The following is a 27,877-nucleotide window of genomic DNA, read 5'->3' as shown; positions in this document are numbered from 1 at the left end:
CATTTCATTTGGAATAATCAGAGATTACAGATGTTATTGGTTCTCCCTGGCTCAAGCACAATTGGTTTCGGCCTTGCTGCAAAGTAAATACAGGCATAAATGTGTGACCAATTAAATCTGCACTAGATTTGAAATGCTGCAGCTGCGCTGTCGATTATTAAATGATTATATTCAGATTAAAATGTGATTACTTTGGAGGTAAGGTACTTGGACAACACTCAATACTTTTTCAGTGGGATGCTCGGTCTATTTTTTTGTCGGTAAAATTGTACACAGACAGCAACTATAAAATTATGTTTCACACATAAATACAAAAATGTACTTGCATGAACAATGAAAGTTAAGCTGCACACACAGTACATGGAGATAAAGGAACAAGAACAACACCAAGGATGCAGGTATATTTATTCAAAACATCTTGTACGAAGTACTTGAACAAATAAAACAAAGCAGTGATTTGTCTGAAATTTCATGGTCAATTGATTTTCAAGAATGGTATAAAAGCCATTTTGAAACCTCATACATGTACATGTGTACAAATACATGTAACTATTAAAGGCAGTGCACACTATTGGTAATTACTGAAAAAAAATTATTAGCATAAAACCTTTCTTGGTGTCGAGTAATGGGGAGAGGTTGATGGTATAAAACATTGTGAGAAACGGCTCCCTCTGAAGTGCCATAGTTTTCGAGAAAGAAGTAATTTTCCATGAATTTGATTTCGAATTTGGTCTCGAAATCAACCATCTGAACGCACACAACTTCGTGTGACAAGTGTGTCTTTTTCTTTCATTATTATCTCGCAAGTTCGATGACCGATTGAGCTCAAATTTTCACAAGTTTGTTATTTTGACAATTACCAATAGTGTCCAGTGTCTTTAAGGAAACATCTTCAAAGTGTTTCCATATATTTTTCCCCTTACAAAGTGAACTGATGTTGATGTAAAAAGATTAAACAAGAAATAGAGCCTGGTATTAAGGTGCACAAAACACTGTGGGAAAAACCACTTTTCATTGTTTCAAATAAAATAAAATAAAATACAGCCGCTGAATTTCATGAAACCTTCCCAAGTTGACATTAATGGTGTGTATATTAAATACCAAACAAATGGAATGAATTCATGTTGTTTTTACTTGTACTTTAATGGCTTATTCTTTAGAGTGAAATCTTAGTTTGCACAGTCTGCAAAAACTTGATAAGAATAATCCCTTGCTTGTGGAGTCATCCTCTTTCTCAGGGTCTTTTTATATAGAATGATCGAATGATGCGAAAGTCACTTTGCGAAAAGAGTATTTTCCAAAATACCACATGGAAATGATTTGAGAAAATATCTATGTTCATATAAATCATATATTCATAAGCTGATTGACAGGCTAGTAGTTGTCAGAGCCTGACAGCCTGTATTTTCCCTTCAAATGAAAAATTGATCAAACTGTCCGAGTATGCCCATCCGTTAAACAAATCATGGTTTTTGACATCAGGTCTGTGAGCGGGTCATGAAAAAAAAAAGCAGAAAATTGTTGTCCGGATTTTCCAGCACTTCCAACGTAATAAAAGGCTTTAGTTAAAAACTGAAGCGTAGACAACACATTCACAGAAACATAGGCCACAATTCTTACATGTAACAGTGTATTGTGCATCCTCATTTTCCAGATATATTTTTGTAGCATTCCTTTAGGAATAAATCCACAAGCGCGATGAGTCCTCGTCGTCGACTGCCATATATTTTACTTGTCGCACGAAAATACACACCGTACACAATATACGTTGCATTGGGGAAAACCATGTGTGCCTAATTTTGTCTCAAGGTGTTCGCTTTTTAGTAAAGCGCCCGCTATTGGTGCAATAGAACAATGACATTGAAGTACATGTAAAATAGACATCGCGCTAAACGAAAAATGAACAGCAATGGCTCCAATGAAACACCAACACGGAGCATTTTACAGGGTCTAACCCCCGACTCACATGTCAAAATCAAATCGCAATTAAAGTGCTTCCCGATTCCAGGTACAAGCTACTTGACGATCTATTTCGGATGTAAAAAAAGAAGAAGATAAAAGCGGAACGGGAAAAAAGCGGAACCCAAGAAAAATGCAGAAATCCGCTTTAAATCAGAGATTTCACAGGCCTGTGACCTGGCTTGCTGTCTAAATCCTTTAACAAAGGCCACATATTTTAACTATGACTTGAATGTTTTTTAGTAGTTCTACACAAATGGATGTTAAAGGCAGTGGACACTATTGGTAATTGTCGAAGACTAGCCTTTACAGTTGGTGTATCTCAACATATGCATAAAATAACAAACCTGTTAAAATTTGAGCTCAATCGGTCATCAAAGTTGCGAGATAATATGCGAAATAATAATGAAAGGAAAAAACACCCTTGTCACACGAAGTTGTGTGCGTTTAGATGGTTGATTTCGAGACCTCAAAATCTAATTCTGAGGTCTTGAAATCAAATTCATTGAAAATTTCTCGAAAACTATGTCACTTCAGAGGGAGCCGTTTCTCACAATGTTTTATACCATCAACCTCTCCCCATTACTCGTCACCAAGAAAGGTTTTATGCTTATAATTATTTTGAGTAATTACCAATAGTGTCCACTGCCTTTAAGTAGATATGTACACTGCACATGTACGTCTTCAAGTACAGTGACGATCTTTACTGGTTGTAGGTTTTTATAGAGCGCTCAAGGCACAACTACTGACTGAGAACTAGAGCTCTTCATGTATGTATTGTTGGAACGATAAATACGTGAAATACGCACAGCGGCAAGCAAATGTTCTGTAACATTGAACACACAATTGCATCAAAAGGTAGTTGCTTGTTGAAATGGCCACCAGCCACATTTCAGCTCCTTCAGTAGTATAAAATGTATTATCTTTAAAATAATCAACAGCACAAAACCTTGCTTGGTAACGAGTAATGGCGAGCTAATGATAGGATAAAACATTGTGAGAATTGGCTCCCACTGAAGTAACGTAGTTTTCGAGAAAAAAAAAAGTAATTCAAGCATTTGTTAGCACGCAACTTCGTGTGACAAGGGTGTTTTTTCTTTCATTATTATCTCGCAACTTCGACAACCAACTTTTCACAGGTTTGTTATTTTCTGCATATGTTGAGATACACTAAGAAGACTGGTCTTTGACAATTACCAATAGTGTCCAGTGGCTTTAAGACCATGTGCATTACTGCTACATACTACCATGCAGTATACCATGGAGCAATAAACCTGCCCCATGAGTAAACCAATGTTTATCATGAATGGCATATTAAACCATAGTGTGAGTACAAGATCTAGTATGCAAATGATTACATGCCTTGCCCATGTACTGGATCATATGACAGATTACATGAATAGATTGTACATTAATGCATCAGCCTACTCTAGAGAATCAAAGTAAGAACAAAATGTGAACTATTTTACCCAGTAGCAGTAAGGATATCCATAGTAGTGCACAGTTGGGTGATGTTGTGAAGAAACTTGTGGAATATTGGAGTCAAATGGTGAGTACCACATATTTCAACTCAGCTCAGCTAGGCTAGGACCGTACCCAAACTGTGTACACACACACCTAGCAAACTCTTCTAACTATGTGAAAGCCTTACTCACTCCTTCAAGTAGCCTAATCCTTTTTAGCATCTAGAAATTCATTGCAGCTGTGAAAGATGTGGTTGCTTTTATCAAAAACATGAACATGCTACAGGAATAGGGAATATTGCTAATTTCTGAACTTACAAAGGGCAAGCCTATTAATTAAATCAGGGGTGTCAATTAGTAAATTCATGCAAGCAAAAAAACCCCAAAAATTCAATACTTGACTTCAGTTATGAGATACTACTGGAAAAATATTAAACATACTTCATCAAAACACCTTCTGTTGATATTCATTTTACTAAAGAAACTACAAGAAGATGAAGAAAACACAACTTGGGTATTTTTGAGGTAAAAAAAATGGTACATTCCCCATGATAAAGCAACATATGCATGCCTGTACCTGTAACTTGCATTTCCTTCTAGCTTCATGCAGTGAAACAGGAAGATGGAACAACACTTGTCCCTAGTGATCTGGATCACTAATTTCCTTCTCTTTAAACACACACACAAAAACACAAACACCATACATGCAATCCACTAACATTTTGCAGACTTCAGGAAATTTAAAACAGGAAAGATTTGGGCAAAGATTTCTCAATTGAAACCTTATGTCACAAAGTAGGGCTGTCAGGAAAGGGAGCAAGACCCAGTAGTATAAACCTACTATACTCAAACAACTGCTAGTGCTACAAAGATTTACATTTCATGTATTCTAAAAACATTAGTAGGACTATATTAAGAGTGGATGGAATTAGTTTGTTTGGAGTGAGGAGGCATGTATATTACATGAAAGTTGTCCACTTCCGGTTTCTGCCCAAGGTCCTTACCACACTGTGTGCATGTAAACAGTCTGATCCAAGCACACCATTTACATCAGGTACACTTGCGGTTTCTGCCCAAGGTCCTTACCACACTGTGTGCATGTAAACAGTCTGATCCAAGCACACCATTTACATCAGGTACACTTGCGGTTTCTGCCCAAGGTCCTTACCACACTGTGCATGTAAACAGTCTGATCCAAGCACACCATTTACATCAGGTACACTTCCTGTTTGCGCCCAAGGTCCTTACCACACTGTGTGCATGTAAACAGTCTGATCCAAGCACACCATTTACATCAGGTACACTTCGGGTTTCTGCCCAAGGTCCTTACCACACTGTGCATGTAAACAGTCTGATCCAAGCACACCATTTACATCAGGTACACTTCGGGTTTGTGCCCAAGGTCCTTACCACACTGTGTGCATGTAAACAGTCTGATCCAAGCACACCATTTACATCAGGTACACTTCCGGTTTGTGCCCAAGGTCCTTACCACACTGTGTGCATGTAAACAGTCTGATCCAAGCACACCATTTACATCAGGTACACTTCCGGTTTGTGCCCAAGGTCCTTACCACACTGTGCATGTAAACAGTCTGATCCAAGCACACCATTTACATCAGGTACACTTCAGGTTTGTGCCCAAGGTCCTTACCACACTGTGCATGTAAACAGTCTGATCCAAGCACACCATTTACATCAGGTACACTTCCGGTTTGTGCCCAAGGTCCTTACCACACTGTGTGCATGTAAACAGTCTGATCCAAGCACACCATTTACATCAGGTACACTTCCGGTTTGTGCCCAAGGTCCTTACCACACTGTGTGCATGTAAACAGTCTGATCCAAGCACACCATTTACATCAGGTACACTTCGGGTTTGTGCCCAAGGTCCTTACCACACTGTGTGCATGTAAACAGTCTGATCCAAGCACACCATTTACATCAGGTACACTTGCGGTTTGTGCCCAAGGTCCTTACCACACTGTGCATGTAAACAGTCTGATCCAAGCACACCATTTACATCAGGTACACTTCCGGTTTGTGCCCAAGGTCCTTACCACACTGTGCATGTAAACAGTCTGATCCAAGCACACCATTTACATCAGGTACACTTCCGGTTTGTGCCCAAGGTCCTTACCACACTGTGTGCATGTAAACAGTCTGATCCAAGCACACCATTTACATCAGGTACACTTCCGGTTTGTGCCCAAGGTCCTTACCACACTGTGTGCATGTAAACAGTCTGATCCAAGCACACCATTTACATCAGGTACACTTCCGGTTTGTGCCCAAGGTCCTTACCACACTGTGTGCATGTAAACAGTCTGATCCAAGCACACCATTTACATCAGGTACACTTGGCCTTAAATGTTTTTCTTAAAAATGCTCGACAGTGTACAGTACATGAATGTATCTATAGATACAAATCATACACAAATAATAGTTTTGCTGTGCAAGATTAAGTGCTGAAACTAAGGCCAGATACAAAACAATCGTTGATCGTCCCCACACACATGGCACAACCCTATGAACCACCCCGACCCCTTTATTATTATTAAAAAATAAATTAAGTTCAATTATCATTTTGAGTAAAACTTTGGCAACATTCTGCGCCACACGTGTAGTTACATCAACCCTAACCACCAGTTTGTTTTTGGTACCACACATCGGAGTGTGATAGGAAACCCCCAAAATGCCATCTTCTGAATCACATGACATCAACTTGTACTTTTTGTACCATTTTTGTCAGTCATGGCCAGTGACCTTATTTTGACCTTTCCTTCCGGTCCAATTTAATTGTATTGTTAGATGTTTATTACCAAATACAGTTTGGAGTTTGAATATGGTCTCTGTGTACAAAACATCAGTTAGATCTCTTTAATTGGATGTTTGACGACATCACCCTACGCCAAAGCCCCTTCAGCAAAAGTTTATTTTATACTTTGTGTTCACATTGGAATAAATTATAGATCATATTACTACATAAATTATACCAATTAAAGTGTAGGTTATAAATCATATTTGGGCTTGAATTGTGTCAACCATAAGCTTAACACATGTACACAAATTCATATTTCTTGAACGTCGTACATGATCAATTCATAATCTGTGTATAATTATGAGGGATGTTCTGTCATGTGACCAATATGAAATATTCCTTTTACCTATTATTCTTTTATTTATCCTCAAAACCTAAATGTTTGTTATGAAACAGACTGTTCTGTCATGTGACCAATGTGAAATATTCCTTTTACCTACTATTCTTTTATTCATCCTCAAAACCTAAATGTTTGTTATGAAACAGACTGTTCTGTCATGTGACCAATATGAAATATTCCTTTTACCTATTATTCTTTTATTTATCCTCAAAACCTAAATGTTTGTTATGAAACAGACTGTTCTGTCATGTGACCAATGTGAAATATTCCTTTTACCTACTATTCTTTTATTCATCCTCAAAACCTAAATGTTTGTTATGAAACAGACTGTTCTGTCATGTGACCAATATGAAATATTCCTTTTACCTATTATTCTTTTATTTATCCTCAAAACCTAAATGTTTGTTATGAAACAGACTGTTCTGTCATGTAACCAATATGAAATATTCCTTTTACCTATTATTCTTTTATTCATCCTCAAAACCTAGACGCTACATATCTAGCAGTAGTTTACCTGGGGATTTCATTGGTGCCAACTTTCACACAATTGTAAAGTGGTTTGCTTTTTCAGAATTGTTTTTAAGGGCTAAACCATATTGTTATGAACTTAATCCAACAGATGAATAGTTTCAAAAGGTTGCTGCTACATTTGCATTTACCTCCAACTCTAAGAATAATTTAATTTGTTATGAATCTTGAATAGCTTCTTGTAAGACAATCACTTCATGAGTTTTCCCCCATCACCTGTAATTCAAGTAAGAATCGTTGTTATTCCTGAACATGCTGTGACAAAACCCCAAGCTTCATTTTTACCTCACCTACAGCGTTTTTAACCCCTCCCTCTAACTTCCTTCAGCTAAGTGGTTTACGGCTTTATTATTAATCCAATTCTCCTTCTACTCCAACCAGACATGCCCAATACTCTGGAGAATTCCAAACTTTGCAAAAGTTTGACAGAACCTGGCAATTGTTTACAGACTACAGGTTTCTATTTTCCACTGAGGAAATTAAGTTTGAACGGAGTTATGGAAAGGGGAGGATGTTACTTGTGCTTGGTGCATATTAATAGAAGCTTAAATGTCCCAGGAGTGGGCAGGTTTTCTCCTTTGTGATGCCATGTTCCTCAAGTAGTAAGTGAGGTAAATGCTACGTTTCCACTTTGTCATTTAAAGTTAAAAACAGTGACAAGTGAGCTTTTGAAAACCAATGTGTATGCTTTATGTAAGGTGTGGGTGTGTGTGTCAGCTTGATTCAACAGCAATTTAAACACAGTTTCACCACCACCCTGGTCTCAAATACAAAGAGTAGAATCTCACCAAGTGCTCATTCATGGACTACAACCTGGAAATGGTCAAAGTATATTTGACCACAACACCCCCATTCATTAACAAAACTACTGAGATTTGAGTACAATTCACAAATGTCCACAAAGCAAAATTCATTTGGTGGTGTTTCAGCAAATTGTCTAAATATCACAAGAATCCCAGAGTAAGTAGTATGATCAGATTTTGGGTTCCATTATCCCTAGGGATTTGTATAGCTACATGATATTTCGCAATGCAACTAAAAGTACAATAATAATAATAATAATGATTACATTTATATAGCGCTTCATACTAAAAATAAGTTTCTAAGCGCTTCACAAAGTAAATATAAACGATTAAGTAAGCTAACGGGAAAATTAAAGCTAGAAATATACAATAATAATACAAAAGGTACACGAAATATACAATATATAACAGGCTATTTAGAAGAGTACAAGCCCTTTTGTTTTAAGGAGTAGTTCCAGTTAAGATCGGTGTCAAATGATTTTAAAATAGATCCATGGCAGAATATATGTTGAGGTTTTTTGAGTTGTTTAATCCTCAAAAAGTTGCACACTTTTACCTTTTAATTCTTCCATGCTTAATGTACTCCAATATATTTAAGTATTATATTGAGAACCAAAAAGTAGCTTTGGTATGTTCTTTGTTATGTATGTGAATCATCGTTTTGTACGATATAGAAAACTTACCATATGTGAATCTATATATTGTCCTGATGTACCAAATGCTGGTCCTACATTCATACCAGAGGAACCTGTATGGGCTGGAGGTGGACCAATGCCTCCTGCTGGATGATTAGGCATGGCTTGTAGGGCTCCTTCAGCATGCCTTTGCAGAACATTTATTGCATCATCGAGTCTCTCTTCCATGCGACTTTGCTAAAATAATCATGTCATAACAAACATTCAATATTCAATCTGTATAACTGGTAACTACAAAGACATTAATTTGAAAGCAACGCTATGTACCCATTATTGTCCCAAACCAATCCTCACAGGCTGGTAATGGTCAATCCAGGAGGACTGCTTCCTTTCTCACACAACACATCTAGAGCACATTTAGAGAAAATCAACTTGGCATTCTACCTTAGAGCATTAGTACGTCTCAATCAATGGGGACAAACCTGCTATATACAAACTTATAACATTTAACATGATTGATGGGATTCATCAATGTGCACAACACCCCAAGAATATTCATTTGTAATACATTGGGAGATACACCATTTGATTTCTCACAATTTTTGGGCGAATTCACTGTGAAATGCAAATATTAATATTCACAAGAATGTTTGCCACTGTGTGAGAGCAGCACAACAGAAAGAAAACATCCCTTATGATTCAAGCCACGTTAATCAAATAAAATAATGAATACACTTAGGCCTAAATGACTTCATTGATGGTGTTTCAGAGCAGGGACAGACATTTCAAATTCATGCAACAGATAAACCATCAGCAACTAAATTGATAGCCAAGTTATTTAGGGTGATGCAAACTCTCTATGTATGACCATGTATGACTTTGGTTGACTTACCAGTGAGTGTAGATGGCTCTCCACATAAGGCCCTGGTGATGCCTGAGTGCTTGATCTTGGCCATGGCCCTGTATATATACACATTCAAGTACAAACATCAAAATAATTAGCAAAAAACAACTACATTTCAAAATTAATCAATGTATTTTTCACTGAAATATTTAGATTTTTTAGTGCAAAAACCATGATTATGGTAATGTTACCCCTGTCCCAGATAACATTGTTATACCTCGGTAAAAATTGTGAAGTTTGATTGGTCGAGAACCAATCACGTGTTGTTACCATGGCTAAGGATGCGTGCTACGTGTAATGCACAGCGCGACAGGTAACAAGAGTGATGTTAACCGGTGTAGAAAAGTATCACCTTGATCGTTTCCAACCTTGGTTGATTTCCAGCGCTGTGTACCAAACACGCGGGTTCGAGGGAACAGGTGAATAATTGTTTCTTATTTTTTACTGTTCGTCTGCTCATTAAACCATGATTAAACTATGCATTACTCCGTTATAATAATGTCTGACGATGACAGCAGAACTTTGAGAAGAATAACAATATAGGATTTGAGGCATTGCATGGTGAGGTTGGATTGCGGTAACACCATGTGTGTATCTACTTGCCAGGTAGAGTTTGTTCTTAGAGAACTGTCTTGCTTTATTCTACTACTGCGGAGTAGATTGTTCGGGTGTTCGGTACACTGATCAGTTTTGAAAAGAACTGTCCTGCTTATTAACTATTACCTGGGTGGATGGTACATGTATAGTAACTGGTAATAGGCTGGGACTATATACTACTTTAGCCTATAGGATCATAATTAACTGTACTACCATGGTCTCAACGTTTCAACATTTCAGGTCTCAACGTTTCAGGAATAACAATGTTACCAAGGTATAACAAAACTATTGTTGCAAGCTGTGATGGGGTCCACGGGTTTTGTGGCACCCTCGGCGTGGGTGTACAAAACACAGCATGCACTATTGTATAATTTGAACTAATTCTTCACATTTAACCTTTTAATGTGCCAATGGCTAGTGCTTCCAATTATGTGGAATTGTTTTTTTACAAAGTGAGACCTGGCAGTATCTTCAATATTAACTACAAAAGATGAAGAAATGTGTCTTAATAGATTTATATGGACAAAGTTTAACCAATGAATCAATTTTAAGCAATACCATGATAATGTGTTGGTGTCGCCTGTGGATACGTGATAGGGTTAATCAAGGTCCCTGATTTGATAAACAAGTTGCATAACACTCCTGGCTAACTTGATACCTAATTTAGACAAAATCACTATGTGTGACAAGGTATGGACTTTGATTAATGTTTAGGAGCCATAGTCGGTCATCCACACTACTTAAATAATATATTGGGACAAAAACAGATAGTAAAAAAGAAGAACAATCTAGTAAAACGCCAAATGGCATTCAACTGTGACCTTAATACCCAACAAAAACTTATAAGAATAAATATTTCAGATCTATTTCAGATCTATTGAAATATAAAGTTCTAAAATCTACCAAGTAGACTTTATAATAATAACCTACACATTTACTATAAGATTAAATGATTCAAAACACTGTGTTGTTCATTACACTTTATGAGCTTAGGTCGACACAATTGAGAATTTGAAAATAAAACTTTAAAAAAAGTTACCATAACTTATCGGTCAAACGGAAATATAATTGTGCAGGAGAAAGTAATTAGTTTGCTGTTAATGAGGCAAGAAATTCAATTTGATTATAATAAGGCAGGATGTATAATCCTGGAGTAGAGCATAGTAAGTGTGAAGGAAAAGCACAACAGACTGAATGCTCATCTAGTCTACAGTCAGATTACACACACCAATTCCAGGTGATCATTCCACGCTTATGTGACCATCAATTGGCCATGCAGCTAAAGAAACCCTTGACAAAACAAGACTACAATGTACAATCCAGATGTAGTGTGGGATAGCCAAGTAATGATATAACAGCACTCTCTTAATGTTAATATTTCCTTGCCCAGTACCAAGTAAAAAAAATAATAAGAACTGAACAGGATGAAAAGCCATCATCTTTATTCTTGACCTTGGAACACTTTACAAAAGTGCGCATGGAGCCAGCCGTAGATCCCACACAGTCTGCAACTGGCTACAGTCATCAGTATCATACACCACTAGGTATAGTCATTGACTTGTGGAGAGCAGATAAATCTATCATATTACTCAATGTCAACTGAACTAGCAACTCAAACACATCAACAAAATGATGTCATGTATTAGTGCAAAAAATGTCTAAACAGACTACTAAAATCTTAAAGATCTCTATAGCAACTACCATGTGTATACATCTGCATGGCCAAGGTTGTAAGATTATAGAAGGAGGACTATCAATGTTAAAACAGTGATTATTATCAATAGACTTTTCATCTGTCCTAAATCTAACATACAACTTGTTCAATTACAACAAGCAAACTGCTGGCAAAGTTATTACTTTGTTTGAAAGCTTGGTTTACTTGCAATTTGAAATGTTTGTATTAACAAAATTAGTAGTGGTTTTCATTTCCAGTAGTCTGTAGTGTACAACTCTTGTTGGAGAGATTTGTAAATCCCAAAGATTTGTGAAGATTTGTTCGTAGAGATGATAGCGGATCGAAACCCTGTGGAAAACGCATGCGCAATGTAACGAACCTGAACCAGCAATAGTAAGGGTCGCCGATGCATGACCAAATAATCAACCTCTTGGGCTAGTTTAGTCCGCTTGGCAAGAATAAACTCGCTGTGTGAACGCAAGCCAATTTTGGACTACGTCATGTTTATGTTTTGGACACCCGCGGTGCTCGGATTAAGGGCTAGTTCCCCCACCTCTGAACATACCCTATTACAAAATAGAAGCAGTGCATTGTTGTCTTAGGGTCAAACTTAACTGCATCCTAAACCATACTGCAGGAAGAATAATACACTTCTCATTGGCTCCTCTTACATTTATTAAATCCAGATGGACATAGTTTTTTTTTTTTTTCTCCAATAGGTTTTGTTCCTAGATCTTTAAGTCCTTTTTCAAATAATCAATGATCTTAATTATCTGTATGCAATTAGCCTTTTTGAGATATGGCGGACGTAATGCTACGACACTATAAGGTTTGGGTTAATTTGTTTGAATACACACTCCTATCACATCCGCAATACCTCAAAACAACACAATGAGGTGAATTAATTTGACAGCCAGTCTGATATTGTTTTTTGGAAAACATGTTATTATTATGGAAGGATAGCTAATGTTGAAAGTGGATCTTAGTATGATTTTTGTAAAGAAAACAAAATACATACCATCTTACAAGATTGTTATGCCATGTTACACAGTAGGTTTTTAAAAGTTAGAACAGGCTTACATATTTGTTGCTATTTTGGGCGAAAATGTGAACTTTCTTTGAACAATAGAAAAACAGGAATTCATTCAAACATTTAAATAAATGCTGCTTGTTTATAGACCAGAATTCCCTCCATATAAATATCACTGCATGAATGTATGAATGCATGCGAATAGTGAATGTATGCATGGTAACAAAAGCCAATGTATGCACTCTTCACTAAGATTTGAGGCCAACTTGAAACAAATATTTGTTAATAGTATATCTTTTGGTATATAAGTAAACAGTTGTACTTGACATGTCTTGTCAGGTACAAGTTTGAGACAAGGCTGTCAAGTACAAGTGCATTCTCTTGTTATGAGGTTGCAACTGCTAGTAGTGATGAGTGATACATGGGGCACAGCTGGTAGTGACTAGCTATATACACCAACCTACTATGGGAAGGAAATAACCTCACCTGCTTGATTCATAAGCAATCTCACAAGAAATCACAACACACAGACAGCGCCCTCACCAAAAATACAATACAAGGGCACAATTGTGTTTTGAGTTCACTTAAACAAAAAAAATAAAAAGAATCATAAATAAATAGTTGAAAAAGAAGGAGAAGGAGAAGCCATTGCAGTTGTCTTTGAGCAAAAACAGGTATCTGTGCCTAAGGCCCGATGTACCATTTAGTGTAGTTTAAACACTTTCTGTAAAACCATAAGTTGTTGTAAGCTTACACCTAATGTGAAACAACCCCAGGTGTTTTCACCCTTATCAAACAAACAACCCCAGGTGTTTTCACCCTTATCAAAACCTTATTATTCTCAACGATAACTGACATTTTTTATTTTTGTTTTTTTAATTATTTTTGACCAAATGTACAAACTACTAGCACCTTTGCTTAACACTGAGTAATTTGTCTGGCTCATTGCAATGCCTTTTAAATGCATGATGGCATCCGTTTTTCTAACGATATTTCACCCTATCTGCCTTTTCATGCTTCATTGTAAATGCACAAATTTCAAACGTTGATGGTATTTTATTAGTGTATTTTATAGTGTGTCTCAACAGGATATTTTCTGCTAGATAGAAAATAAACATTAAATAAATCAACTTAACCACTCTGCTTTATGACTATTGTTGAGCTCACAGATTGTTTGTTTATATACAATTGAAGGTTTTGAAAGGATAAACAAACCAATTGCCCCTTATTACTAGGCTTTACATTGTCTTCAGACATGTACTACGTACTTGCATCATGGTTTTTGTACTTTATTGATAATATTCTTTGATAAAATACTTGATCTTGGTTTTTGGATTCTCATGCTGTTTAAATATCTTATTGAGGATGAGGGTGACTTAAGGTGGCTTGTCTGTCGGGAAAGCAATGATGCCCTCTGGCTGCACTCTGCCCAATCCCTACTTGACAAGCCCCACCCTTGTTGGTTTTTATGCATCTCCGTTTTCCTTTTCCTTTAACAGGAAATCTAATTAGATTGGTGCTTTTCCCCTGTCTGGCTTGGCTTCTGCAATTTATTCCTGAACCTGCCAGGATAGATTAACCTCACAATTTCAGGACTCACAGAGAAACTTGCCAACTTTCATCACTAGACAAAGTTACAATCCTTTGACTTACTTTTTTTATTGTTACAATTTCACTACATTATTACTAGCTTTTCTTTTTGTGTACAGCATTTTATCTTATAAGATTGGGGGAAAAAAGCTTTCTAAAATTCAGAACAATTTTTGCTTCAACAAACTTCAGCCCTGAGCTATTCGTCTTTTGTAATCCAAGTTTCTTTTTGTTTTGTGATAAGTTAGTCAGTAACTTCATCCCTTTCTAAAGTACTTGAAATTCTGTTGTGGTGTGTTTTATGGTCCCGATACTTGTTGTTGATTATTTTGAAAAAGAAAAAAGAAAACTTAAAATAAAATTTATAAAGTAGAATTTTCAAATGATTTGATTTCCTCAGTTGTTAACATACCAAAATGCTAGTTCAAACACCCAGGGACCAGTCAACATTCATGTGGTCTGGTAACAACCATCATGAAACATAAATAGTGAAACAACTGGCACACCCTGCTTGCTAAGTCACTCAACATGGTGACATTATTCATCAGGATCCAAGGATACAAGTTAGGGTGATGTGATTGTTTAAAATGCTTTTAAGTGTATAACTTTGAAGCACATTCATTGTAATTACTACATGTCCACTGTCCTCTTCAAAAAACCCATACCATGTGAAAGTATAAGGACATGTATCTATGTGCATACACTGTTCTGTTAAAAGATGAATAGAATTATCAACCTTTAAGGTTCTTTTATGCAGATGAGGTTATTATAAATGCAAATATACATGAACATTCCAACATGTGAAGCCTGGGATTTGTGTGATGGTCCACTTGATTTTAAATATCATGCATATTAATTTTCAAATTTATAAATTTATAAAAATAAGCAAAAGACTTAAAAGACTAAGAAATAATACCTAAATGCTATGACTAGGAAGAAAGTAACTTACCTGACATAGGAGGAGGAGAGCCAACAGGCGTTGATGGGTTGGATGGAAAACTGCTATTTGTATGGTCTGCTGAGTAGATCTATAAAGACAAAAAAACATCCCAAATCAATGACTCAGGCATAAAGGTATTGTTAACCCATTATTACAGCATTTACCATTACACATTGTACATGTACATCAACACAAGTGTGTCAAATCAAACTATTGTCACCTCAATTATTCCTTAAAGGCAGTGGACACTATTGGTAATTACTCAAAATAATTATAAGAATAAAACCTTTCTTGGTGACGAGTAATGGGGAGAGGTTGATGGTACAGAACATTGTGAGAAACGGCTCCCTCTGAAGTGCCATAGTTTTCGAGAAAGAAGTAATTTTCCACGAATTTGATTTCGAGACCTCAGATTTAGAACTTGAGGTCTCGAAATCAACCATCTAAACGCACCCAACTTCGTGTGACAAGGGTGTTGTTTCTCTCATTATTATCTCGCTAGTTCGATGACCGATTGAGCTCAAATTTTCACAGGTTTGTTATTTTATGCATATGTGGAGATACACCAAGAGAGAAGACTGGTCTTTGACAATTACCAATAGTGTCCACTACCTTTAAAGACAGTGGACACTAATTGGTAATTACTCAAAATAATTGTAAGCATAAAAACTTACTTGGTAACAAGCAATGGGGAGCTGTTGACAGTATAAAACATTGTGAGAAATGGCTCCCTCTGAAGTAATTTACAATTTCTCATAGAGTGGCCTTTACCGAGGACAAAATGCCTTGGTGCCCCTGCCCTTTCAAAAACAAAGCAATAGCATACAGGCCTTGTATGTAGCCAAAGTTTGAATTTGTAAAGCTATCAAGTATTTTACACAAAACTGTACACTAAATGCACCTTCTTTTCCAACATTTTCACAGGACCCACTTACTCAATTTATTATTAATATGATTATTATCATTATATCTTTTTAATACATTTTTAATTTAACGCTAACATTGTCCTGATTCTTTCAGAAAATGGTCTTAGTTGACTATTCAATACAAAACATAAGATGTGTCAATTTTACTGTGAAATTCTGAGACCAAAACAGGACAAGAAGTCCCACAGAGTCCTAATTTCCACCCATGCCTGTTCCAGATGCCAAACATTCAAAATACTGTCAGCAATCATGCCACCCGCTTATAACATCACCAAGCTAAATTGTCCACTGGATGGGGGTCTTGCATGGTCCAATTCATCCAATTTGGTCATACAGTCAATGCCCTCAACAAGTACCAACCCAAAACAAAAACAATAGGCTCCATTAGTAATCAAATAAGAAGAATGGGGAAGATGTGAGGTAAATTGTGTTTGATACAATTGAGTTACAGTGTTGATTCTCTTAATGTTTAATTACTTGAAAGAAAAAATCCCTTTTAAATCTTGAATTGAAAAACAAGAAATATGAACTAAAGCAGTATATTATCTGTGTTTTGACATTTTGTCTGATTTAGTGGCATGGATGTACACATTTATACATGTCACATCACATCAAATGCTCATTCGAAGAAATCTCATGCAATTATATGCAGAACAAAGGAAGACCTAAATGTAGATGAAACAATGTGAAATAATTTCACCTAATATTAATATAATTCTTGCACAATTAATTCAGAGAGAAAACATGCACACTTCTGAAACCATGTATAATAAATGCTTTTAAAACTCCCTATATAAAAGGTACAGGTTAACCATACTATCAGTACAACATACGTGTAACAGTAACTCCAGCTAAAGTAATAAATGAAATGACTGAATAAGTATCTTAAAACCAGCACAAGTTTACACCGACTTCAATGGCTACAGTACGGCTATGGCTATTCTATTGGCTGCAGAGGCAACAATGAAGCTTGCACAGCCTCTGGCCACAGCCATAGCTATCAAAAGCCAACTTCAGAAAATGTTTCTGTGCATGTTTATGTAGTCTGAAGGAATGCTTTATAATAGGCTTTATTTTTAGAGCTCCAAATATCTCACTCAAAAGAAGAAACTATTTAGTACTAAGTAATCAACGCTCCACATCCACATGATGCAACTACACATGTAAGACAGGTTGTTCAAGACAGGTTGTTTAATGGTTACTGACTAGATTGGGCAGGTGGCAGCTGGCTATCACAGGACTGTATCAGGTAGTGTTCTGTATTGATCAAGATTCTATGCACAATTAGCTCAACCAAAATCTACAAATAAAAATTTGACACAGTGAAAAATACCCCCTATCCTTGTATACATACAGTAATATTAAGACAATATTCCTGACCCTAACCCCTTTGTCTCCCCCAACCCTACCCCACTTTCTACGCCTCTCTCAATATTCACGCATGCCGTCGTAATTTTTACCCAAAATGAGGCCATAGGCGCACATCCGCCACCACAGCCTCGTTTTGGGTTAGAATTATGAAGTACATGTACTCATGAATAAATATTATGAGAGGCGTATAACATCTAAACAAATATATGCATTTTCTAACACTTATCCTTAGTAAAATGTTAACATTAACGATCAAACAAATCAATAAAACCACATGTGAAAAAATACTTAATTTGTTACAAATTTCATGGTTGAATGAGTAAGTGAGAGCTGAACTTGTGTGGTGTCAGTAGCCTAAGATACTACTATAATACAAAGAGAACACTAAAGCTACAACTTCTCAAGTCAGGGAGCATCAGGGACATTTATTAATTGCAATACTGAAGGACAACATGACTTTTTCTTTTTCAGACAGTATAATACCAACACGTGAAACGCATGTGCGATAACAATAAAAGATGCCATTATACCAATAATGGTTTGGTTTGGATAGTATTGCCTGGCAACAACAGGGATTCATATTTAAGGTTGGGGTGTTTCGGAGTTCCTAATTACCAAATCATTGCAAAGTTCTATCTTCCATCCAATAAGTTTACTTTGGTTAAAGTACACAAATCAATCAATCAAGGAAGATAACCTGGAATTTATGTTCCTTACCCGAACTTAACATGCAAATTGAAAATCAAAGATAAAGCAAATCACATGTTATTGTAATACTTCAAAGGGGCAAACTGATTCAGTTGACCTGTCCTCCACCAAGGGCAAATACTGACAATGTTGGCCATTTCTGATAGACATGGCAAGATACTTTGTGTCTGTGTTAGTGTAGGAAACCATATGATGGAAATACTATTGGAGTAGCACAATTTCAGATGGCGTGCAACTGCTATATCATCAACATATTGAATTGAAATTATTGACAAGTACACACGCAGACTGCCTCATTTAAAAATTTTGGTAGCATTTTTCAACCTGTGTCTGGAACAATTACAACTTGATTAGACGACATGACGGGATACTACTCCAGTCTGTCTAAATGTCACCAGAAACCAGGTCATTCTCTTTAAAGGCAGTAGACACTGATGGTAATTACTCAAAACAATTATTGCCATAAAACTTTTCTTGATTACGAGTAATGGGGAGAGGTGATGGTATGAAACAGCTCCCTCTCAAGTGGCGTAGTTTTCGAGAAAGAAGTAGTTTTCCACAAATTTGATTTCGAGACCTCAGATTTAGAATTTTAGGTCTCGAAATCAAGCATCTGAAAGCACACAACTTTGTGTGACCATGGTGCGACAAGGGTGATTTTTTTTTTCATTAATATTTCGCGGCTTCGACAACCAATGAGCTCAAATTTTCACAGGTTTGTTATTTTTGTTCATATGTTGAGATACACCAACTATGAAGCCTAGTCTTTGACAATTACCAATAGTGTCCTGTGTCTTTATGAAAAGTTTGATCAAGTTAGTGGTAATTCTTCAGAGAGGCGTTTGAGTTTGGTTCTATTTAACATTAAGAAACATTAAACACAAAAAACACATTCAATTCCTTTCCTTTCAAATACACCTACATGTTCACTTTCCCATGTCTACCGATTCTTAATAAACTTTGTGCATACCACCAAGCCACCCAAAAGGAAAACAATCATACAAACAGAAACTAACTAAACAAACAGTTATTTGTTCATACCTATGGAAAGATGGTTTCCCAAACTATAACTGATATTAGAATACAAGTTGAAACAGAATGACTTGCTCCCCACAAGAACTCAGCAACTATTCATAACTTATTTTTGTTATGTACACTGATAGTGTTAAAAACTGAACACTTCCCTTTGTTTTGGTTTATTTGTTCAGAATTAGTGTTATTTAGCAATGTCTCTTTGGTTTCAACATACATAAAATATGTATATCAACATCCACTGTAAAGTTGGTTTAAAAGAAAAATGTTAAGAAGGTCAAAGTTCAAAATGCTTCAAGTTGTAAATTTGGGATTATGGGAAGGTCATTCATCTCTCACCAACTTCCAACAAAATAAGAAGAAAAAATAACCTCATGAACTAAATACTTTGTAGGCTTCAATCATCAAGGTAGATAGTCAATACCCTGACTTACTGTTGGTAATCGGTAGCACCGATGAAAAGTAATCAAATTAAGATTCAGATTAAAAATGTTTTATAATCATGAATAAGCCACATCACTTTATAATCCGTATCTCTAAAGTCTTTTCAAGAGTAGTTGGAAGTCTGGAAAAGTCAGGGAAATGTCTCAAGCTGGGAGAACAATGATAACAACAAAATCCTATGCATTCTTAAAAATGATTTATTGAATAATCCATACTTTTAAAATCGGACATTGGGTGGTTGGGCCAAGCATGGAGCTATCCTTTTTATAGCTCCATGGGTCAAGTAAAAACAATTTTGAAAACAAACAAACATTTTGTAACATTAGTTTAACTGAATTTCCCAAAAGTGTTTTTCAATTTCCAGAAGCTTTTTAATCAGAAAACCAAGGGCCAATATTCCAAAGTTTATAGATGTGCTTGCATTACCTTCAAATGAGTAATGAACAAGAGACTTGCACAATAAGTCTTGAAATAAGAGTTTGCATCCATTGTTGTTCTGTGTTGTTGCTGGTTTATATATGTTGTTAAACTGGTCAGAATCAAACAGCTATAAATTTAACCAGCATCTGCAATGTACGATAACTGCCCTAGACATGTTTACATTAAGTTACGAAGCACATCTGTAGCAGTAGCGCTAATATGAAGGCCACAAGGTAATGATGTGGCCTCATTACAGGCAAGACACTTTTTCTAATTTTCTTCTAATTTTATGAGTAAAAAATATCCCAATTCAATGTTTACCTCCAGCAGCCTGATATTTTGCATTTCTGATTAGATAATAGGTAGATGATCAATAGAGGTGGTATGGTATAACCCTGATTGGATTCCAGTGATTCTACTCTACTAGGTAAGACATCACAGTAGTTGCACTTAGGTTGTTAATCACAAGCATTCAACAAATGAACAATGGAGTGTATTCAATCATGTTCAACAATCCAGTGGGCACTAATTTATGTCATGTCTTCAAACAAGATCATGATTCATTCTATTTGTCAGCATTTCATTAACATTCTGAACGTTCAAACTACAGGCTACAGCTTTAGAAAAAAAACCAAGAACATTCCAGTCTTTTGGGCATTTATATAACTAAAGAACTGTTAAATTTGCTTAGTGACAAAAATGCTAAATCCACCAACAAGTCTGAGGTCATTTTCTGTTGTAACACCCATTAAAACTCAATTCTCACATTTGCACGTAAACATTTGGCACTTCGACTTTCACCAATAAATATCAATGTTCTGATCACTGTGATTACAAATGCTGCTCTCCCTTGAATGTCAAGTTAAAATATTGGGGAAAAAACTGATTTTTATAATATTAATAGTTCATAACAGTTTAATCAGTTACATTTGATGTGAGTTCCTGCCCTCCTCAGTAGATATAAGTTCACCCATGTACATGTATGTAATGAACTAAACTATGCCATGCTTATTTTCAGCAAACCACCCATTATTTGAGAATGAACCCTATTTCCACCATCTCTAGTTATCAAGAAATTATATCAATGATGTAAGTAGCAAATAATGTACACTAACCTTAACAATGTAAACAAGGATCACAACTCAACGAACTAGTTAGTTTATTGAGTTGTTTATGCAATTGTTGTTTTATACTATGTCCCATTCAGTCATCATCTACTCCAAATTTCAGCCACAAATCTTTCTCAGACTCTGAGTGATTGGTACATCCACTTTTGACTTGACTTTTATGACATTTTGGTATTTGATTTTGAATGTTCACCATCAGGGAAGTACATGTACAGTACCTGATCATGCTGGTTGGGTAGCGCGGCCCGGGGTACTGATTTGTTGCTCCAACCCAATATATAGAAACTTTACATAACATTTCCTGAAGGACTTAAAATAATTTTTTTTAAAGACAGATAACACAGTTCAATCTTTTCCAACATTATACCAACACAGCCATGAGACTTTTGGCCATAATTGAGACATAATTACCAACGGTTTGACTGGCTCTATTTGATGTCAAATAATCCTGGTCACTTGAAGTTCCATTGATGCAACTGGAACACAAAATTGATCACCAAATAAACAGAACAATGTTCCTTTGTTCAATACCAAACCTAAACTATTTGTGAATGAAATATTTGTTTATGGTTGGTCTTACCCATGGATATCTAGGATGACTAAAGCTTGGAACAAACATAGTTGGTTGTGTGTGAGAATGATGATGCTGATATGCTGCAGCTGCTGCAGCAGATGCTGTCATTCCAGGCATGGTGTAACCTCCATCAGCCTGCTGCATATGGGAAGGAGCTGGCCTATACATCCAATCAGATCAGTTAGTCAACAAGGAGAAACGAGTCTAACAGCTCAAATGTTCACTGTTAATGGTGCCAAACCACCAGCAGTTAGTAGTAGAGAACTTCCAGCACAGGGTATTAACTCCACAGTCCCCAGTGATCTCAGGCTAATCAGTGATTGGCAATATAGTGCTAGTATCACTATGCAATTCAACTAACTCTGTGATGAGTCACAACCTCCTCAAATCTCTACTACGTTATTAGCCAATGTGTTCTACAACTTGCAATGCTGCATTTGGCTTATCATGAACTTTCTTGTAGAGAACACTCCAGTCCTCAGTCATTGCTGTCCTTGGCACACTGGTTTGGCCTCAAGCTAAGACAAATCAGCCAGTTGAAATCTGGAAGTGATCAGTAGGGCTGCTTCTGATTATGTAATCACTGTAATGCTAAACTCATGCAGAATGCTGGATGGGCAGAAACACTGTTTCTGTCTCTTTCTTGCCCTTCAATAAAGGCCAATTAAAGCAAACCACAAGTTGCTCTGAGGGTCATATGTTGGCCTATCCTACTGATGTACATGTATATGTCTACATGCACCCATCAACACAGACTGTTAACCATCAATACTGAGTTAGTTTGTGTTATACCACACTCTCCTCTTTTCACACAACTAGTTATGTTGTAATGCTGTCACATGGCATCATTTAAACCCAGGGAAGCCAAATAAAAACAATATCTGGAGCAACATAGTGGTATAAGGATTGAAAAGACCAAAGCTATTTCTTCCAATTGACCTACTCCCTCCGATACTGGTAGAATCTATACAATAAGAGAACTTGCATGGCATGATATCAGGAGGAGGACCAACAGTTACCCAACGCAGTAGTCACTTTATTTCCTGACGGTGACCTTGCAGAATGACCCTTCCACAGTAACTTAATTGGCCCTTTCCATTTTCAACAGTGGGATATGTTTTGTAAAATTGTGTTCACGTCAGAGATGGACATATTCACTCATTTGTATGCTAACAAAAAAGAAAAGTGAGTGAAACAAAAAATAATTCACCAAGCTTATTGTATTGCAAAATGCAACAGATTAACAGTACTGCAAAAGAACATAAGAACGAAAGGCAACATTGTTTACTGAGGACCATCCCTTGGCTTAAAATGGACAGAGCCAAAGTCAGTGTGGTATCATCTTACAGCCAAGGTCTGGTTTTCTCATCATCCTGAATAAACCTTCATTTCCTGTGTACCAGGATCATATTACATGTCTATGGCCACCCCTTCAAGAACAAATGGACTGCTCCCAACAAAGTTTATTGCTGATGCTATTATTATTTGGAATAACCCTCTATGGTATACCAAGGCTAGATGGCTGGCTGACAGACCTGTGCTGAACCTTGCACTATGGCTCTCTCAACATACAGTCCTGAACAACTGCAAAAAGGAACATTTACATGTGCAGTGCACAATCATAGAGATGTCAATGAGACAAAACTGTTCATTTAGTTCAGGTTTGATACAATAACATCTAACTGTTCTGGCTGCTCTAGCTGTATGTTCAAATAATTGGACATTCATTTATTAGTCAGGTCCATAACTTTTTTCTTCATGATGTTATATCATGGTAAAACTTACAATTACATTACAACAAGTACTGTATATCCATCATTGTAATGTTAACAAAAACCAATGTATAAAATTCATTAAAATCTGTGTTTTCATTTCCTAGGAAACAAATAAGTTTTTCTTTAACTTGAATATTGTGCACAGGTATGTCATCGTTAAGTAATTATTTGTTTATTAAGAAACGATAATAATTTCTATTATTAATCCATCCAACTTCTGACGGTTTTTACAGATATTATGGGGAATCCTGTTTAAGTGAAAAAAAAAAAATGAAAGACAGACCAAGCTTCGCCAGGCTTTTTATGAGCAACTGATCCTTTTTTGTATTAAAATCCCCCCCCCCCCACAGTAGTGTGGATGGGGTCTACGAACGAATACTTACCGGTAGAGTCGAATTACTAATTTGCATATTCCCTATGCCGCGAGGCAATAATGCTAAGACTTTCACACTCAATAGCGCCATCCACCGTCCTACCCATAACGCCCCGCGACATGCCCGTCACGGAGTCGTCCTCTTTTCGATGAGCCCTACTAAATGTAAGCACCCAAGGACCGAGTATGTGGGGAAGGAGGGAGGGATACTCTACCGGTAAGTATTCGTTCGTAGACCCCATCCACACTACTGTGGGGGGGGGGGGGGGGGGGGGAGTCTACTTCACTCTATTTACCGGTAGAGTCGAATTACTAATTTGCATAGACTCGCACCGAGGAAAAGGCGGTGGGTATACGCAGTGCTACTGCATGTCTTAAGGGGGGCGTAGGACCCCGGCGCGCTCAAAATTCAGAGAACGCTTCGCGGCCGTTAGGCCCGATAGTGGTCCATGCCCAAAACGTACAGGGGGTGTCGTCCCACGGGTGAGCAAAACATTATAAGTATTGTTAGCACTGTATTACCGTGGAAAAACTCACCTAAACACGTGACTGACGAGGTGGAGCTTGTTCTGGCTTTGCAGCTTGGCTGGCCGCCTGTAACACCGCTCTACCCGCTCTCCCATCCACCTGTAGAACGTCCTTCAGGTAGCAGTCAGAGAACGTGGACGGGCTCTTCCAGGAGGCCGCCCTTGTTATGTCACTCATGGAGACCCCTTTAAAGAAAGCCCATGAGGCCGACACTCCCCGTACCTCGTGGGCATGAACTGGACCATTGGTGGCTGGCCATCCGCCCGGCACCGAGCGGATGGCTGTAACTATCCAACGCCTGATTGTATCGCGGGATGCTGGTCGGAATGGTGGAACCGTGGACACGAACAGCTGTTCGTGGCCGGTTCGGAGTGACTTTGTGTGATCGATGTACCACTTTAGCGCCCGTACCAGGCACCAAAGTTTGTCCGCCACAACCGCCGAAAAGGCCTTAAGGTCGGGAACAAAAATATCTGGAGGTTCGAAAGAACCGGATTGGTTCTTGGCCAAAAACCCCGCCGTAGGGATCAGGCGGACTCCTCCGTGTTCCCACCGGATGTGCCCCGCCGCCACTGTAAGGGAGTGGAGTTCACTACGTCGGCGAGACGTAGCGACCGCCACCAAAAAGGCCACTTTGACCGTTAAGTGTAGCAACGTGGCCCCACTCAGTGATTCGAAAGGGGGTTTTGTTAGTGCTGACAGCACGCTTAAGAGGTCCCAGGATGGGACCAGTTTGCGCACAGGGGGACGGGTGACAAACATCCCCTTAGTCAGCTGCCCAATCGCCCGGTTATCCGAGACCGTTGAGCCGTAGGCGAATCCACCGTGGACTGCTGCAATGGCCGACCGGTAATTTTTCACCGTGGCCATTGCCAGTTCGCTATCAAAAAGATATAGGAGGAAATCCCCGACTTCCTCTACAGAAGTATCGGCGGGATGAATAGCTCGCCGCCTACACCATTTAAAGAAATGGCGTAGTCGGCAGTCATAAACTCTGCGGGTCGAGGCCCTCCGGGACTGGGCGGCAACTTCCGCAGCCCGTCTCGAAAGGCCCGCTGCTCTGAGGGATCTTGTGACAGCACCCAGCACGTCAGGTGCAGGTCCCTCGGAGTCGGATGAACCACTCCGGACCCGGGCTGGTATATGAGGTCAGGGCGTTGTGGGAGAACCACCGGCCTGTGCACCAGGAGCCTGACCAGCCGAGGGAACCAGGGCTGTCGGGGCCAAAAAGGGGCGATCAAGAGAACTTTGCAATGATCCTGCTCGATCTTTGTCAGCACCCGTGGAATGAGGGAGATGGGCGGGTAGGCGTATGCCAACAGCCCCTGCCATCGCATAGTCAGAGCGTCGATCCGCCATGCCCCGGGGTCGGGACCCCTGGCGCAGTAGATCGGCAGTTGATTGTTCGTCCGAGAGGCGAACAGATCCACATGAGGTCGGTCGATAAGAAGGAAGAGCGACTGGGCCACACAGGGGCGGAGGGACCACTCTGTCGGGACGATCCAGACCCGGGAGAGAGCGTCGGCCGTGACATTCTCTTTCCCCGGGATGTACACCGCCGACAGGGCAATCCCCTGCTGTATGCACCAGTGGATTAGGTCCCAGGCTAGTGCACACAGCCGGGCTGACCGGGTGCCCCCCTGGTGATTGATATACGCTACCACTGTAGCGTTGTTGGAGCGAACCAGGACGTCCTGCCCCACTAACTGTGCCCGGAAGTGCTGGAGGGCATTCCGGACCACCAGCATTTCCAGGACGTTGATGTGGGTCGAGTGGTGTTCTGGGCCTCGCACCCCCGCTATCTGATGGGGGTCGAGGGTCACCCCCCATCCGTACAGAGACGCGTCGGTGACGACGGTAGCTGACGGTCGGGGCGGGCGGAACACTCGACCACGTGTGAGGTTGGCGTCCTCCACCCACCATTGAAGGTGGGGGGTCAGCCAAGGCGTGGTAGGCACCGGGAGGTTGACCGAATGACGGCTGGGCCGAAAGTAGGAGAGGAGATGGAGCTGGATAGGCCTCATCCTCAGCCTGCAGAAATCTACTAGGTCTACCATGCTGACCATGAGACCAAGTAACTTGAGCCAGGCTACCACCGGCGCCACCGTAGCCCCCAGGAAAAGGGCCACGCACCGCCGTAGGTTCTGTACCCGTTCCACCGAAGGGCGGGCTAGCCCCCTCTGAAGGTCGAGAGCCGCACCGAGAAAGGTGGGCACCTGAGAGGGGATCGGGTGTGATTTCTCGGTGTTGATGAGAAACCCCAGGCTGGACGTGAGGCGCCAAGTAAGTGTCAGCGCCGCGTCCGTTGCCTCCCGTGATCGGCCCACAATCAGCCAATCGTCGAGGTATCGGAAAATCAGCAGTCCTTGTCTCCGAAGTGCTGCCCCGATCGCCCGTACCACTCGGGTGAAAACCCGAGGGGAGGTTGACAGTCCGAAGGGGAGTACCACAAATTCGTATAGCGTTCCGTTGTAGAGGAAGCGCAGAAATTTGCGGTGTTCGGCCCTGATGGGGACGTGGAGGTAAGCGTCCCGAAGGTCCAAGCTCGCCCCCCATGCAGGTGTATCGATTGATTCGAGGATTGCCCGCAGCGTTTCCATGCGGAAGCGCTTTGGGCGGATAAATCAGTTTAGGGGCTTTAAATTCAGGATCGGTCGCCAAGTGTCCGCCTCCTTCTTGGGAACTAAGAAGAAAGTGGACATGAACCCCGTCCGTGTCCCCTGGTCGGGGACAACGCGTATTGCCCGTTTGAGGAGAAGGGAACTGATCTCCCCTTCGAGGGCACGGCGCTTGAGAGGGTCGGACAGGGTGGGCATTGGCCGTACCAGCATGTCCGACGGGGGGTCCTCGTGAACTACTTCCTCCATCTTCCCCCGCGGTTTTTCGGTGAAGGGAAGTCTGGAAGAGGTTGACCCCCTGTCTGCAGTCAGCTTGTCTGCCGCGGAGTCCGGTAGGGCCAGGGTCGACAAATATTTATCAAAATCCCCGGGGGGAAATCGGTAATATAAATCCGCCCGCTTGGGGTAGGCCGTCCAAGCGGATGCCGACATAATGCCCTCGATGCTGTCAGCGCATACTCGGTCGAGTGGCATAGCCAGGAAAATATTCCCACTCCTCGGAGCGGGGCCAGTCTTCCTCTTAAAAGACCGCCGTTCAGAGGGGGCGTCCCCCGCTTCCTCGGCGGGGAGATCCAACACCCGGGCCATGTCCCTTTGGACAAGGCGCAATTCAGTTTCGGCAATTGAAAGCTGTTGAACTGCCGTGGCCAACTCGTCCTCTTCCGGGGACGAGTCGCCGGACACGGGGGGGGGGGG

At 39.5% G+C, this 27,877-nt stretch overlaps 1 protein-coding gene across 4 annotated transcripts in view; it reads right to left on the bottom strand.

The window, feature by feature from the left end:
• Window positions 1–27,877, bottom strand: part of LOC117287943 (transcription factor 12-like) — a 98,996-nt gene that overhangs the window by 17,965 nt on the left and 53,154 nt on the right. For all 4 annotated transcript variants that reach the window (XM_033768589.1, XM_033768591.1, XM_033768590.1 and 1 more), the window contains 3 exons: window positions 15,295–15,373; window positions 9,442–9,509; window positions 8,598–8,786 (listed from right to left, as the gene is read on the bottom strand). In XM_033768589.1, coding sequence (XP_033624480.1) covers window positions 8,598–8,786; window positions 9,442–9,509; window positions 15,295–15,373 — 336 coding nt within the window. The remainder of the gene's footprint in view (window positions 1–8,597; window positions 8,787–9,441; window positions 9,510–15,294; window positions 15,374–27,877) is intronic.

Source organism: Asterias rubens, chromosome 3 (genome assembly GCF_902459465.1).
Source record: "Asterias rubens chromosome 3, eAstRub1.3, whole genome shotgun sequence".
NCBI classification, from domain to species: Eukaryota; Metazoa; Echinodermata; class Asteroidea; order Forcipulatida; family Asteriidae; genus Asterias; species Asterias rubens.
This window is presented reverse-complemented; position numbering and strand designations above follow the sequence as displayed.